Source organism: Colletotrichum chrysophilum (genome assembly GCF_026319265.1).
Source record: "Colletotrichum chrysophilum strain AFK26 chromosome Unknown scaffold_23, whole genome shotgun sequence".
Lineage (NCBI taxonomy): Eukaryota > Fungi > Ascomycota > Sordariomycetes > Glomerellales > Glomerellaceae > Colletotrichum > Colletotrichum chrysophilum.
The window spans coordinates 143,516-158,317 of NW_026517310.1; the positions used below are offsets into that span (position 1 = coordinate 143,516).

General features: G+C 54.0%; 3 protein-coding genes across 3 annotated transcripts; 1 reads left to right on the top strand and 2 right to left on the bottom strand.

The window, feature by feature from the left end:
* Nucleotides 1-261: 261 nt before the first annotated feature.
* On the top strand, nt 262-1,218 carry COL26b_003950 (uncharacterized protein; the record flags this gene model as incomplete). Its single annotated transcript, XM_053176835.1, has 1 exon — nt 262-1,218. The coding sequence occupies one exon, from the start codon at nt 262-264 to the stop codon at nt 1,216-1,218; it is 957 nt and encodes a 318-aa protein (XP_053039157.1).
* A 2,218-nt stretch (nt 1,219-3,436) lies between these two features.
* On the bottom strand, nt 3,437-6,338 carry COL26b_003951 (uncharacterized protein; the record flags this gene model as incomplete). Its single annotated transcript, XM_053176836.1, has 5 exons — nt 3,437-3,446; nt 3,497-5,193; nt 5,246-5,495; nt 5,550-6,253; nt 6,336-6,338. 5 exons carry the CDS (start codon nt 6,336-6,338, stop codon nt 3,437-3,439), a joined length of 2,664 nt encoding a protein of 887 aa, XP_053039158.1.
* A 4,667-nt stretch (nt 6,339-11,005) lies between these two features.
* Nucleotides 11,006-12,584, bottom strand: COL26b_003952 (uncharacterized protein; the record flags this gene model as incomplete). The annotated part of the gene is made up of 3 exons (XM_053176837.1): nt 11,006-11,996; nt 12,062-12,477; nt 12,537-12,584. 3 exons carry the CDS (start codon nt 12,582-12,584, stop codon nt 11,006-11,008), a joined length of 1,455 nt encoding a protein of 484 aa, XP_053039159.1.
* Between the last annotated feature and the right edge of the window lie 2,218 nt (nt 12,585-14,802).

Consider the following 14,802-nt stretch of genomic DNA (forward strand, 5'->3'; position numbering starts at 1 on the left):
TGAAGCCAGGTGAAGGACCGGGCCGAGTGGATACTGCATGGTCTGTGCAGTCACCTGGTCCGGAGGGCGGGTGTGGGGCAGGCAGTGCACGGTGCCGTGGATGCAGTACGATGACTTCAGCTCAGAGCATCAGATGATTTCCATGCACATGATTTTCTTCCTCAAATTTCAGCAACCTTGAACTCCCCACCGTATGAAATAATACCCTGTCCTTTCGTTTTCTTCCCTACCAAACGGGTCGCAAAGTCATACAACACGGCGATGGGTCTCGACGACGACCACCGCAGCCACAGATCGCGGTGCACGCGCGACGAGGACGAGGAGGAGCGACGACGCAGAGACACAAAAGACAGAGACGGCCACCGGCGCAGACGCAGCAGAGAAAGGGAGGGGGCTCGCAACTCGGACAGGCACAGGGAAAGGCGGAGGTCACGATCACGAGACAAACGCGAGAGGCGGCGTTCACGCACACCAGACCCTTCGGCACGCAAACGATCCTACTCACGAGACCGCGACCGCGACCGCGACCGAGAAAGGCGCAGGGAGCGATCCCCACGAGACGACGACCGAAGGAGCAGCGGGAAGGAACTGAAACGTCGACGCCGCGACGATGGATCGGAAGCAGACGACTCCACACGAACGCGCGCCAGTCCCCTCCATCGCGCGGGGCCGCTTCCTTCGCAAGACGACTCCTTTGCCGTGTCCAAGGGCGAGGAGCCCGAGAAGCCAAAGGAGAAGCCGAACCTGCGCACGACTGGCGTTCTGGCCGCGGCGTCAAACTCGGTGCAACAGGCGGATGGAACGTCGATTGTTCTCAAATACCACGAGCCCGCAGAGGCGCGCAAGCCGCCGGCGAAGGACCAGTGGAAGCTTTTTGTCTTCAAGGGGAGCGACATTGTTGACACAATTGACTTGAACCTGCGCAGCTGCTGGCTTATTGGGCGCGAGGCGGCGGTTGTAGATATGATGGCGGAACATCCAAGCATCAGCAAGCAGCATGCTGTTATTCAATTCCGACATGTCGAGAAGCGCAACGAGTTTGGAGACCGTATCGGAAAGGTCAAGCCCTACCTGATTGACCTCGAAAGCGCCAATGGAACGGTCCTCAACGGAGATAAGGTGGCTGACAGCCGGTACTATGAGCTTAGGGACAAGGACATGATAAAGCTGGGGCACAGTACGCGAGAATACGTCCTCATGTTGGCACCCAAAAACTAAGGGGCTTGGGCAAGCTGAGATGGAGGACGGTACTTGGCGCCATGGAAAGGCCAAGAGGAACGTGAGACTCGATGGAGAGTCTGAAAATGAACGGAGGTTGGAGCCCCGAGTATGAGAAGATCGCATTAGAATAGGCCGAGCGCAAGATTTTGTGTGGATCGTAGGCCTTGCAAGCCACTCAGGGGGCTTTTGGGAAGGGTAATTTGCCATGACATCGCACGTTGGTCATATGGGCATCATTAGCGGTTAGAAAGTCATGGAATAAACATTGAAATAGGCCACCTTCGTATTGAGGGTTGTCCTTGCTGTCTCTCAAATTGTCGGACAGCCAACCACACGTTCTGCGAAAAGGACTCTAGAAAAACGTAACAAAAGAAAACTCCACGTATTTTGTTGTATCAGTGCCTATCTTATGCGAATGAAATAAAAACACAACATGGCGCCGAATACCGAACTTCAAGCCTCTGGCAAGGCCATCTCTAAATCATCTAGCCAATGTGTTGAGATCAACTTTTCCAGCATCCGTACGGCGCTCCGTCAAAGAATACCCAGTCCCACAGGCACCGGTTCAGAACCTGCACTCGCATGGCCGGCTCGTACGGCGCGCGCATCGTCTACCGCCTCTATAGCGGCTCGATCCACTCGATCCAGTCTATCTCGAGCTTCCCGCGCTCTGCGGCCGGCGGCTTCGAGATCGACAGGTACTTCACCGAAGGCAATGACCCTACCATCGTCAACTCGAATACCACCTGATCCTGACCGACTCATGCTCTCACCATCGGCTCCGATCTGCGGGCTAGTCCTGGGACTCGAAATATCTGGACTGTCTTGTTGCGAACGGAAACTTGGCATTTGCGCAGTGGGCAGATATCGATAAGCAGGCACATTGCTACCACCAAAGAGCGAATCGCCTCGACGATGGGTTCTTCTACGTTCCCAGGCGTGGTACGAGGTAGGTGGCATATCAATCGGCTGAAGACGCGGCGAGGGCTCTGTCTCGACGACAGAGGGGGCACGTGGGCGACTCAGATTTGTCCTGGCACCACCGCTACTGCTACTTCGAGGAGTGCCTGATGATTCTGTCAAGCCGACAACATGCGGGTTTGAGCTCGGGTTCCGAGACATTGGCTGTGATGTGTATCCTCCTGGTGGTCTTGCGAAGGTGGGACTCAGAGGAGTCATTGTTGCAGGCGACGAAACATTAACAGCCGGGTGACCGAGACTCGCGTCTGACCACGACAGCGGCTCATCATAGTCCGCTTCTGGGTAGTACGACTCAGTTGCTTGTTGGGATGCGTATTGCCGTTCTGGAGCTGTTTGCCACAGGCTACTTGAGCTGTTCGTAACGATCTGTAAGCCTGGAGGATAAAACGGTGGAAACTGTGCTCCAGGACTGGAACTGGCCGTCCTGACACCTCCTTGATATGTGGTTGGGGGATGCTCCGCTGATGTCGATGGCTGTGACTTGAGAGAGTCTTTGGATCGCTTGGACCTCGCTTTCCCTTTGGCTTCTGCTTTTGGTTCACCAGGAGACCCTCTGAGGCGTTGCAGAATGGAAGACACAAAGTTGTGTGACGGCGATGGGGTCTTGTGAACGACTGTCTCTTGTGAGATAGACGATGGTCGGTTGCCTATCGGGCTGTTTCCGATACTAGTCCGAAGTTGATTTTCCTTCAATCTTCCGGAACGGGCCTGTGCAGGCAGCTCGACAGTCCGCAAGCTGTTGACCGACATAGTGTCGTAATTCACCCTTCGATCCAGAGTCCCTGCCCTGGATGGAGGACATGAGAAGGTAGGGGATGGCGGCAATTCGTCCTCAACTGCTGTCCCAGAGAGTGCCTGGGCGTAGCTTGTCCTCCCCAGCACTGGCCACGGTTTTGTGCCATTGCCAGTGCTGGAGCTTGGCCCTTTGTCTTGGATGTGGCCTCCACCACGGGGTGGGGGAGGCGATGCCTGTTTAATGTGCATAAGCTCAAGTTCGGCGTCACTTCTGGCGGAGATACGGGAATGACTTGGTGAACGGCCGCCTCTGATAGAACCTGGCGGAGATATGAGGCCGCATGCAGACTCTCGGCTAACACTAGTACGAGGATCCTTCACAGAAGTTTCTCTCCATGCACCTCCGCGGTCGTGGTATCGTCGCTGTTCCTGCTTCTTCACGGATCGATGCTTCCTAACGACTGTCCATTCAGGGTCGGCTGGATCGTCAAAAGACGCGTCAAATGTGTCTGGAGGGTATGGGACAACTGTTCGATTGTCGGAAAAGTGGTCGACGTACCGGGTCCCTGGACTGTAGGCCGGCGGCCGCGGTGTAGAAGATGCGTCGTCGCTGTCTGCTTGAGGCACGTACGGCATGGTCGCATCTGGCCCGCGACCGTCAGAGGCGTTCGACGTATTTGTGGATTCCGAAGATAGGCTGTTCGTACGCTCAAAGACTGAACAGTGATCTAGGACCTCCTTGCCGTCGACGATACCGGCCGAAATCGCCCTCTGTAAGCCATCTATCTCTTTCGGTAGCTTCGAGAGCTTGCTTTTCAGATTCTGTCTGAGTGATGCTAGCTCTGCAGCGACGTTTTTGGAAACGTCTTTAGATTTGTAGTGCCGATCCAAGTGTTCCATCAGCTTCCTCCCGTGTATAGCGTATCTTCTGTAGTCGTCAGGCAAACCAGTCGTTGGGTCCTTCTTCATCCGATCATCGGCTGCCTCAAAAGAGAGGCAGAAGATGCGGGCTGCTCGAGCAAGCCAGAATTCCAACTGCTTCTCTTCCGCAAGGAGCTGGATGAAAAACGCTTGGACGACGCTGTGGATTCGGAGGACATCTAGTGGCTCTGCCGCCGGATCGCTGCTGTGTTCAGAAGTTCGCGAGCTTGAAGACGGTATATCATCCATTTCGCTCCTCTCAATGAGTGCAAACCTGATGAGTGTGATGAAGGTCTTGTTCAAGCTGCGGGGCTTGCCGTTCGCATCTGTTCTGATTGGGGTGGCCCTGTCCAAAGCTTTCAGGCCAAGCGCGAGCATTTCTACCGGGACCAACTGGCTGAAGAAGCAGAGGATGTACATCAGATTCAGTGCGGATGTGTCTCCAAGAGTTTGAAGCTGATCTCGTATCGTCTTATACGCAGGCAGCATGCCGGGTCTGGGCTTGTCGCGGAAGGACTTGAGATACTTTGCAAGTGGCTCCCGAGTCGCATTCATCTGCTGGGCGGCAGCATGGATCATCAAGGGAAGGCGATCCATCAGCTGTACCAACTCTAAGGCACGTCTCAGGTCGTCGGATGTGTATGGCTGCCTCTTGCCCATCTCCTGGAGCAAGAGATCTCGAGCGGCTTGAGCCGGAAGGAGGCCAAGCTCCATGATGCTTGGGTTGTCCAGGAGATAGTTGCCTGGATCAGGCCGTTCCGTCGACGTCAGAATGAGGCTGGTGTTTTTACAGTCAGGAATAAAGTTGGTCACTTTGTCGTTGTCGAAGCGAATGCCGTCGAGGACTAGCAGCCAGCCGTTAAACTCGTTGAACCAATTTCGTACAATCTTCACCATCTTCTGGGGGTCGGATAGGTCGTCTTTCTTCTCTTGGCCGACCCTCTGCCTGATAGCTTCGGTTTTGGCAATCCGCCAGAAGCCTTCTTCCATGTCCTGCACCGTGGTCGATCTGATCCAATATATACCGCCGGGATAGTCGTCCTTGTGATCGAATACGTACTGCCGTGCCAGGTGTGACTTTCCTGCTCCGGGAATTCCTTGGATCAAAACAGCTGACGTGCCTTCTGATCTTCGTCTTGTGTCCATCAGCATCCGATGAAGATCTCTATGCTCCTCCTCACGTCCCTTGAAAAACGCGTTGGGACGAAAACGGTCAGGGTGGATGAAAGGCGGCCATGAAGACCGTAAATCGGGCTGAGATTCCTCCTGGGAAGGGAAGGCCGTGGTGCTGGGCGTATCTGAGGGCGAGATCAGTGGTGTCGAGTACGTTTCGCTCTGTCTCATGGATTAGCCATTAACTGCTATTCTAGGGCGGCAAAGCACTCACATATTCCCTCGTCCTCTCGGCAGCTTCTGTTTGAGCTCGCACCCATTTGTCGTCTCGCTCGACGATCCACCGAGTCTGGATGACTGATGGAGATTCCCTCACCCAGTCACGAATGGCAGTCGAGACGTTGCGGTAGCCGGGTGCATGTTGGTCGGGAAATTTGCACATGCCAGAGTGGGTGGCCTCGATGCCGTAGTATGTAACCCCCGGCAGCTGTGGTCCAGCCGAGCGTGCGTCGACAACTAACATCCTAGGGAAGAGTAAGAGTCTGCTTTCCACCAAAGACTTAAATTGGGTGACTCACTTTGTGCCTTTGACATCAGTCTTGTGGTTTTCGTGGACCATGTGGATCTTGAACCGTTGATATATGTCGAGAAAGTGGATGTTGATATTTTGCAAGGTTTCATTGTCCTTTTTCAGAGTCTTGAGAAGTACGGACTCACTGTCGAAGAGCTTCCGAGGGATGATGGCGTCGGACATGTTCTGGATCATCTGGCCCCATTTCGCCATATCAGAGCCCCCATGAGGGGTGCCGAGGAAGACGATTCCGTAGGTAGAGACGAATATGGCTCTATAGTCCTCATGATTTCTGTCCTTGACGTCGTTGGAGTATAACAGACAACGTTTGACGAGGAGACCGCCCAGACTATGTGCCACCCAGATGATGGCATTATTAGAACTACCCTCGCTCTTGCGGTAGAGGGTCAGGGTAGTGACGAGGCTTTGAGCATGTTGATAAATGAAGTTGTCACTGGCGCTGTAGTCGTTCTTGGTTGAGTATACGTCAGCGTTATAGCCGTATACTAGGATATTGGCCTGAAGGCCTCTAAGTGACATTGGGAGAAGATCTGCAGGCCAAAAAATGCTGTGGTTATGGTCGTCCTTGGCCGTCCACGTATTCTTTGGGTCGCCGTTCAGACCGTGGACCAAAACGACATCGACATTGGCTTCAGGATGCGTGTAGACGGCAGTGATCTCGAAGCGTGAAACGGTCTTCTGAATAGACCCCTGTGAAAGTGTATTAGGAAAGGGGGGTGGAACACAGATGCTGAGCCGAGATCGAAGATACTCGTCCGTAGAGGCAACTTACCATGCTTGCCTGCTCGGGCCCAGCAGCAGGGGACTCGACTTCCGCTGTATGCGCTACTGCAGCTTATTTGACGTCTATTCCGGTTGGCTTCTGGAGAGTATTTGGTGATGGACCATTCGACATCGACGGCTGAGGGGGAACCTTGCATGAACGTCGTCTTTATACGATCAGGGGCTCTCGCCCCAACCACTAAGTGTACCAAGCCTACAATACCTCACGGGAGGACGGGAACCAAGGCGAGGCGCGATGATGCGCGTCAGGCGGAGCCAATGATGCTCGCTGCCTGGTCTGCCTGTCTTGGAGCTCTATCGGGCCCCAGGCACTCTGGCGTCGTCACCTTCCCTCGTGTCGTCCGTCCTCGTCCTCGTCCTCGTCCCCGTCTTTGCCGTGTCCTCAGAGGTGTCCTCAGACACAGCAAGCAAGCTCAGGCGTGCGATGCTCAGGGAGGGGGGTGTAACACGCTGGGCGATCTGGTGACACAAGCATTGAATACCTTCCTAAATACAGGAGGGCGCGAGGTGTGTAAAAGAGAGAACAACGAATAAGAGCAGGATGTTTTGCTGGGTCGTGGTACGCAGTTGCAACAGAAGGCAGATGAGGCGCTGTTGCATTGTTAGTGGAGGGGAGTGGCCACTTGCTCTGGCACTTGCATCTGATGCGCCGCAGGTGCGCCCTTGCCGCACGCTACTGGCTTAATCTAAGTGCCCACCTGTAAGGGAAGGGAGGTAGGGTGTTTCCCCGTAGTGGCCCCCGCCTGCCCCCTAACTGCTGCTGTGCATCGCGCGCCACAGATTTTCATCAACCCTGCCCATGCAGCATCGTCCGTCCTCCCTCATTGGGCAACGTTGCGCGCATCCTCTGGAGTCCTCCTTCAGCCCGACTTGATTCATTCTTTCGTCACCTCCTCTGTTCAGAACGGAGCTGAAGCTCGTGATGAGGAAATGGAACATGCAGAGACGGCGCCAAAAGAAGAGCACGACACTAGCGCACTTGCCGTTCCGAAACATCAAACGGCGCCACCGATCTTGTCTTGCTTTTCCTGTCTTGCATTCTCTTTAGGTTCTGACCAGTGACTCTGTTCACCCGCCATGATCCTCGCTTCGTTTACACTATTTTGCCCGGCCGAGGCACCTGTCTACAGCCAGTTGACTTGCGGGCGCATTTGACCCTGTTCGAGACGAGATGACAGCTCAAATTATCACATCAGACGAACACGAGCGGAAGCATCAACCAGCCAGTCAGACATCGTCGTCCGAACCGGCGCGTAGAGTGTCAAAATCGGAAAAACCAATACGAAGAGGCTCTGCCGTAAATCGATTGCCCAGCAAGAGCACCGCCTTGTTGCTTCGGTGAATATTCACGGTCGCAAGACCGATGACGTAACCAAATGTCACAGAACAACGCCTTTTTTTTATGTTTTCGTTTCTGGCGCCCAGGGCGAGGACAACTAGTTGACTCACGGTAGGAAATCGACAGAGTTTGTGGGAAGTCTCACTTGGGGCAAAATCGCTGGCATGTTCTCTTCTCCGAGTCCGAGTTGAGGGCGTGAGGTTTTTCAATGTTCAGACGACTGATCGGTGCACAATCCCGAAGCCTCATTCTTGGAAGAAGGTCTTCACCCAACACAAGGCGATGTTTCTCTGCAAGTCCATTGATCATCACTGTACGACACGAAGCGCGGAGGAGGCGCATGCAACACCAACCCCCTCCGGCACAGGCGGGGAATCCCGGCAGCTGCGACCCTGGCGTGCACTAAGGCAGGTTGAAGATCAACTTGAGTGTCTCGATGTGCCAATATGTAGGACAGAAAAAGCCTCCTTTGACAGCCCGACGACATCTCTAGGCCTAGCCTTCGCTTTCTCTATCGAGTGAGCCGGGCATAAACTCCTTCCCTCGCGAGGCTCTTCCGAGATCGCGGCGACGGAGACGCCAGCTGACCTCGATGTGTGGGTCCCATATCTTGCTATGAGTCCGTCACGCCGTCTTGACTCAGACCAGCGCCTACAAACCTTCAACGGCCACCAGAGAGCATGCGCGCTGCCTCTGGCAACATCGGAGGCTGAGATCTCTCAAACGCCTTTCGGGGGCTTTCCTGCAAAGTTGGGCAAACTAGCCCGAGGATAACCTTGTACTCCTGTAATCCTCATCACTGGCGCCCAATTAGTCGTCAGTGCTGGGATTTCGCCCTCCAGCATGTCTTTACTTATTCCTCGCTATCCCGGTGTAGCACTATTAACGGCGTGCTGGCAGTTATGATTGGCGGTCGCGGCCTCTCCCCAAATGTGTCACACAATATTGCTGCTCTGACTTACAAGTTGTCTGTCAGAGCTTTTCCGGAAAAAAGCCACCAGGATACAGAGTTACATTTCTTCGGCAACAGAGAAATACATTGGTTACCTTCAGTGTCTGCCATCCTAATGCCCAACACAAGACCGAGAGGCAGTCTCGCCGTACATGAAGTTGTAGCGTATTCAAGCCTGGCCGAAAAGGTTGTCTGGCATCACTCCCTTCCTCCATCTTTTCTTACAACGTCTCTGTGGATCCCCTTAGCATGTAAAGCATATTGCCGACGAGTAAGCCGAAGTAATCGAGTGAACGCCAAGTGAACGCCATGGAGAGGCAGAAGCTGACGGCATACGTCTGACAAAAAAACGGCGGAGTTTTAACTTATAGAACTGCCAAAGCCGGAAAATATCATCCAGTCAGCAGTCTTTAGTCTCAAGTCACGTTGCAGGTGTGCGACCTCGCACACCCCCGGCCGAAGCTTGCCGATGTTGTCCTTCCTTCTGCGGGAAATATGTTATGTTGTGGCAAGTGACATTCGCAGAGTTTGACACGGGAAGACTTTCTCGGTACACGCAGCAGGATTCGAGTATTTTGGTGTCTCTACTCAATCTTTCATGATGCTGATGTTCATGTAACGTCGTGTTCATGTCTAGGATTACAAATGATAAAACCTTTTCATTTGCATTTCAGCCTAGACAACGAATGGTTCTTGGCCAAACAGTCCGATAACCCCTCCAGACCCCCTCCTTCAGTAGCAGATCTACCAGAGAACGAAAATCCATGAAAATGCTGCAAACATGGCGATTGAGATACCGACCATGTTCTTGTCACCAGCGGATGGGATGGGTGGCGCCAATTTCCAGCCAACTGCCTTCCACTGCTCCCGGCTAAAAACGGCCCAGTGAACGTCAATTCCCGGACTTACATACTTGTTCACAACACAATGCGTGAGCCCGTTACCACTGCTGCGGCCATCGATCTCGAACTCGTCTGCCACTCGACTCGCAATCTGCCAAATATCCTCATTGCCAATGTACCAGCCATACTGCCATGTGTGGACATCTTCGGTCCATGCAGGACGGACACCAAACATACAACTTCCGTAAGTAAGAATGGGAAAGATAGTTTGATTATCGCCATAGCCGTATACGGTTGTATAGTGTTTATCGCGTCGAATCTTTTCAGCAAGCTGACGGCAGTCTGATACTAGGGGCGACGTGGCGGTGGTACTGCTCGTGTAGGAGGATGCGCCACAGAGACTGGCCGACAGTCTTTCGCTGGTCTTCATATAAATACCGTCGATGTCCGGGTCGTTTGAATCGGTTTCGCTGAGTGTGACTGGAAGGGGAGCTTTACTGGGTCTAAGGTCCTGATGGGTCGTGTTCGAGCTGTTTGTGTTATTAGGAAAGGGGGGTAGGCAGTGGGATTGCGCCAAGGGGATCTCAGCGGCCAGCGCGAAGATGGAAAGAAGGAAGGTTATCTTGGCCGTCACCATTTTGGCTATTGTTGTCGTTGCAAGAACTGTGCTCGTTAGCTAAATGTGTATTGGATTCTTACTGGCAGCGATTGAATTGTAAAAGCAGCCGACGAAATGTCTGATGAAGGTTGCTGTAGGTATATCGTTGAGGGTGAGTGATAGAGGTAAGTAGGATAGAACTTACGGGTCGATGTGTTTGATGTTGTTGATGCTAATCGGAATATTCTACTGGTCTCAGAACATGCCACGAATATATTATACAATATCTATTACCAAAGCAATCTTTGTTCTAAGAACAGCCATATTGTATGCAAACTGCACCCGTTCGACGATGAGGGATTCCAGGAGCGTGAAGCAGACAATGCCTTGTTCTCAAAGGTAAGAAGAATACTATTGTGAGGTCACCAGCAAAGCGTTTCGCGCTATTTGAATTACGTCGTCTTTGATCACGGACACAAAGTCATCTTTTATGAACGCCTCATCAAAGAGACGCCGAGTCACAGTGATATCGTAACATGGAGGAAAAAGCTGCAAGTCAATGAGTTGATGCCATTGATCCTTGGACTGCGTTGAAGCAGTCTCTACCTAAAATAAAAGGCCGAAGTTGAGAACGCCGCACCAACTCCCGCCCATGGATTTTGTTTTACCCTCCCGGTATTTTGTTTTCCGCTTTAACAAAAGAGTTGAAACGCCTGAAGAAAATGCATCTAGTGTTGAAAACACCTTCCCTTTCATGAGCCATGTTAAATGTCATGCACGAGTCGCCCCGCGCTTGTTTTATCCCTTGTGAACCATGTCTGTTGAACTGGGCACGTATGCCCAATGTGGTATCAATCCAATCCTCCCTTGATCCGAGACGCCACTCCCTAGAATGAGCGGCGCAGCTCTACACGTCGCTGAGCATCGTTTAGATGCCAGCGTCGACACGCCAGCCCTCAACAGGGAGGGGGAAGCCAGAGCTCCAGGCGGCGATCTCCTTGCGGAGGTCGTTGATCTTAGCAACGTTGCCGCTGGCAACCTGGGCCTTGAAGTCCTTGAGCTTGTTGGCCTCCTTAGGGAGAGACGCCTGAACCTCCTTGCAGATCTTGATGGACTCATCGATGTAGGTACCGACGCGCTCGAAATCGGCCTCGCCAAAGCCACGAGAGGTCATGGCAGGAGTGCCGATACGGATACCGCAGGGGGTAAGGGCGGACTTGTCACCGGGAATGGAGTTCTTGTTGCAGGCAATGTTGATCTGCTCAAGAACGGCCTCAACGCGAGCACCGTCAAGGCTGTGCTGACGGAGGTCGAGGAGGACCATGTGCGAGTCGGTGCCGTCGGCAACGAGCTTGTGGCCGAGGGCCTTGAACTTGTTCTCGAGAGCCTTGGCGTTGTCAACAACCTTTTGCTGGTAGGCCTTGAAGTCGGGGCTGGCAGCCTGCTTCAGGGCAACAGTGAGAGCAGTGATGGTGTGGTTGTGGGGACCGCCCTGGTGACCGGGGAAGACCGAGAAGTTGATGGGGTTCTCGAGGTCGTAGAGGGTCTCCTTGCCAGTCTTGGCGTCGACGGAGCGGACGCCCTTGCGGAAGAAAATCATGGCACCACGAGGGCCACGGAGGGACTTGTGGGTGGTGGTGGTGACGATATCAGCGTACTCGAAGGGGGACGGGATGACGCCGGCGGCAATGAGACCGGAGATGTGAGCCATGTCTACGACAAGGTAGGCACCAACGGAGTCGGCGATCTTGCGCATGCGACCGTAGTCGATCAGGCGGCAGTAGGCAGAGGTACCAGCAACGAGAACCTTGGGGCGGAAGAGGATGGCGTTCTTCTCGAGGGTGTCGTAGTCAATGATGCCGGTCTCGAGGTCGACTCGGTAGGGCATCGTCTCGAAGTAGGTGGAGACGGCAGAGATCCTGCAAGAGGCCTTTCGTTAGCATACTGGACTAGTATTCCAGAGACGGCGGGTGAAGTCACTCACTTGCGCTGGGGAGTCTGGTAGCCGTGGGACAAGTGGCCTCCATGGGGAAGGTCAAGACCCATGAGACGGCCGTGAACGGGCATAATGGCCTGGTAGACCTGGAGGTTGGCGGGGGAGCCGGACAAGCACTGGACATTTACACCCCACTTGGCAGGGTCGAGGTTGAAGGCGTGGAGGGCACGCTTCTGGCAGAGGTTCTCGATCTGGTCAATGTGCTGGTTGCCGCCGTAGTATCTGGCGCCGGGGTAGCCCTCGGAGTACTTATTGGACATGGGAGAGCCGAGAGCGTCGAAGACGGCACGGGAAGTGACGTTCTCAGAGGCAATGAGGATGATGGACTCGCGCTGGCGCTGAATCTCCTCCTTCATGATCTCGGCGACCTCAGGGTCGGAGTCGATCAGAGACTTCTCCAACATCTGGCAGTGAGTCAGAACCAACAGTCCTTGCGCGACGCGGCGGGGTAGAGCAGACTGACCTCCTTGTGGGAGACGGGGAGGGAGTAGGTAGAGCCATTGGCAGCCATTGTGACTTGTGGTGTGGCGGAATATGCTTGGGAAAGGTGAAGAGGAGACTGGTTCACGCAAGCAATGGCAGTGAAGAGGTTGTTGTAGAAAGGAAGAGAGGGAGAGGAAGAGAGAGAGAGACAAGCAAGGTTGGGAAGGGAGGGTTAAAGCTTGAAAAAAATTTGGGAGAGCATCGGAGGAGCAAAATGTGAATGGCCGCATACTCGATGGAAGCGGTGGGGTATGGCGGGGTGTGATTGGCGGGGTCGAGTTGGCGACGCGGCGCAAGAAAAAGTTGTGGCGCTTGCCCCCTCCAGCGGTCAGGGTCGCTGAAGACGCCTTTGGCGGCTTCTCAACGTGCCTGTTGAGTTGACGGGACACAGGGCAGTAAGGTGAGTTCCAGCAGCGGGACAGAACAGCCGCTGGAGACGCTAAGGCAATAGCGCATATCCCTGAACTCGCCTTAGTGGCGGGGCAGCATGACTCCGATTCTGGAACAGTGCCGCGAGTCAACGAGAAACGAGGACCCATTTCGACCATTGAGCAACGAGGGGTTTCGTCCGTTTCGCTCTTACTTCTCGTGAGTCGTCTCACGATTGATCTCCCCAGCCATCGTGAATTGTCGGCTCAGCCGGATGCTCTGGTCAAGGCGTGGCAACGGAATGGCGAAAGCTTCGGTTGTGGCAAGCAGTTGTGACTCACTTGGTAGGAAAGACCTGCGTATAAGTCATCTCGAAGAACAGCCAATTTCTCTCTCGCAATGAATCGAATGAAGCGTCATGAGCGCTGGCGGGCCCCAAGAAAAAAGCACCAACATGAATCAATCATAGTTTGTCGAGACTGGATGAGTGTTGTTCCATGCTTACAGGTAATCTTCTCGCTGCACTCACCGAGGTCTAAAACATGGAAGCGCGGTTACCACGTTCTTCGAAATCAGACCAGCCGGACTACAGCACTACTGACCTGAGACGATGATGCATGCGATGTCGGCGATGCGCAAGTCAGACGTTGACAAGCCGAAGAGCTCATTCCGGGCAGAGCCCTGATAGGCCCAACTCAGAGGGTCCTCTGCTCTACCTACCTTTGGTTGCTGCACAATAGCACCTAGCTACCTTACCAGTAATCGGCAGAAAAAGTCAATGCAACATAACCTCCTAGCCTCAATCTCTAATTTTCTATCGAGGCACGTATGGGCACAAAGTTGTGGCTGGCAGACAGACTGCCAACCTCCCACACTGTTTGGCATGCGAAGCGCTGCTGGCGCCATGATGATTCAAAGATGTCACAGTCCAGAATTGGTTGAGGCCTCTTGCTTGAATCCGATCGTACCTTGGCGCATTCGGGTTTCTTGTATGCTGACTCATCCGGCCCTCCACCGCACCCACTTCAGGACCGAGCTCCGAGACATACGACCTGCAGCCGTGAAGCTGTTGGCCTCAGGTACCAAGGCGCCAATGGCGTTTTGCCATCGTCCGGCCAGGCACCATAGCTTCCACGCAACGCGAACAGGCTCATCCGGGTGTCCCAGCATTGTCGGTATCAGCTTTGGGCAGGCAGGTACATAGCAGCTGGGCAGAGCAAGTAGGCCAGCAAAAGTACTGTGTGTTAGTTGGCCAGGTGTCTGGCTTCGAGCTATGCCACCGCCTGCCCATCTTTGGCAAGCTCCGACCTAGGTATTGCTAGGTTAGGCACCTGCCTACCTGCGGGAGGTTGAGAACAGCTGAGGTGGGCAGAGCGAGTGACATGCTGGGTAGGTAAGGTACAGAGTAGATAGGTACTCATCTCAATTCTTATCTCATCAATCCACCCCGTTGCGTGATATGAGCTTCCCCGGGTCTGCTTATTTGGATGCAATGCATGGAGATCGCTTTATCTTATCGAAGAAGGCAGATGCAGGTGACGCGAAACGGCGGCAGCCAAAGAGAATCTGCAGGGACACGCGATCAGACACGCAAGCTCCGTCCTGGGTGCCTCATAGGCCTGTGAAGGCCAAGTGTGAGTGTCACCGAGTGTGTGAGAGCTGGGAGGAGCTCTGTCTCGGGCGGTCGGGGTTGCGTGCCTTGGAGCTTCCGTTCCTGCTGGTTGCTGGGGGCTCCATAAAACCCCGGGTTTTGATAGGCAGGTGTGGCACGTCGCGCAGTGATAAGGTACCTTCGGGACGTCATTAGCGGAGGCAGGTTGGGCAGGTCACGCTTGACACTGGGACTCCCCCCATGCTACTTCAACCCAGTACGGTGC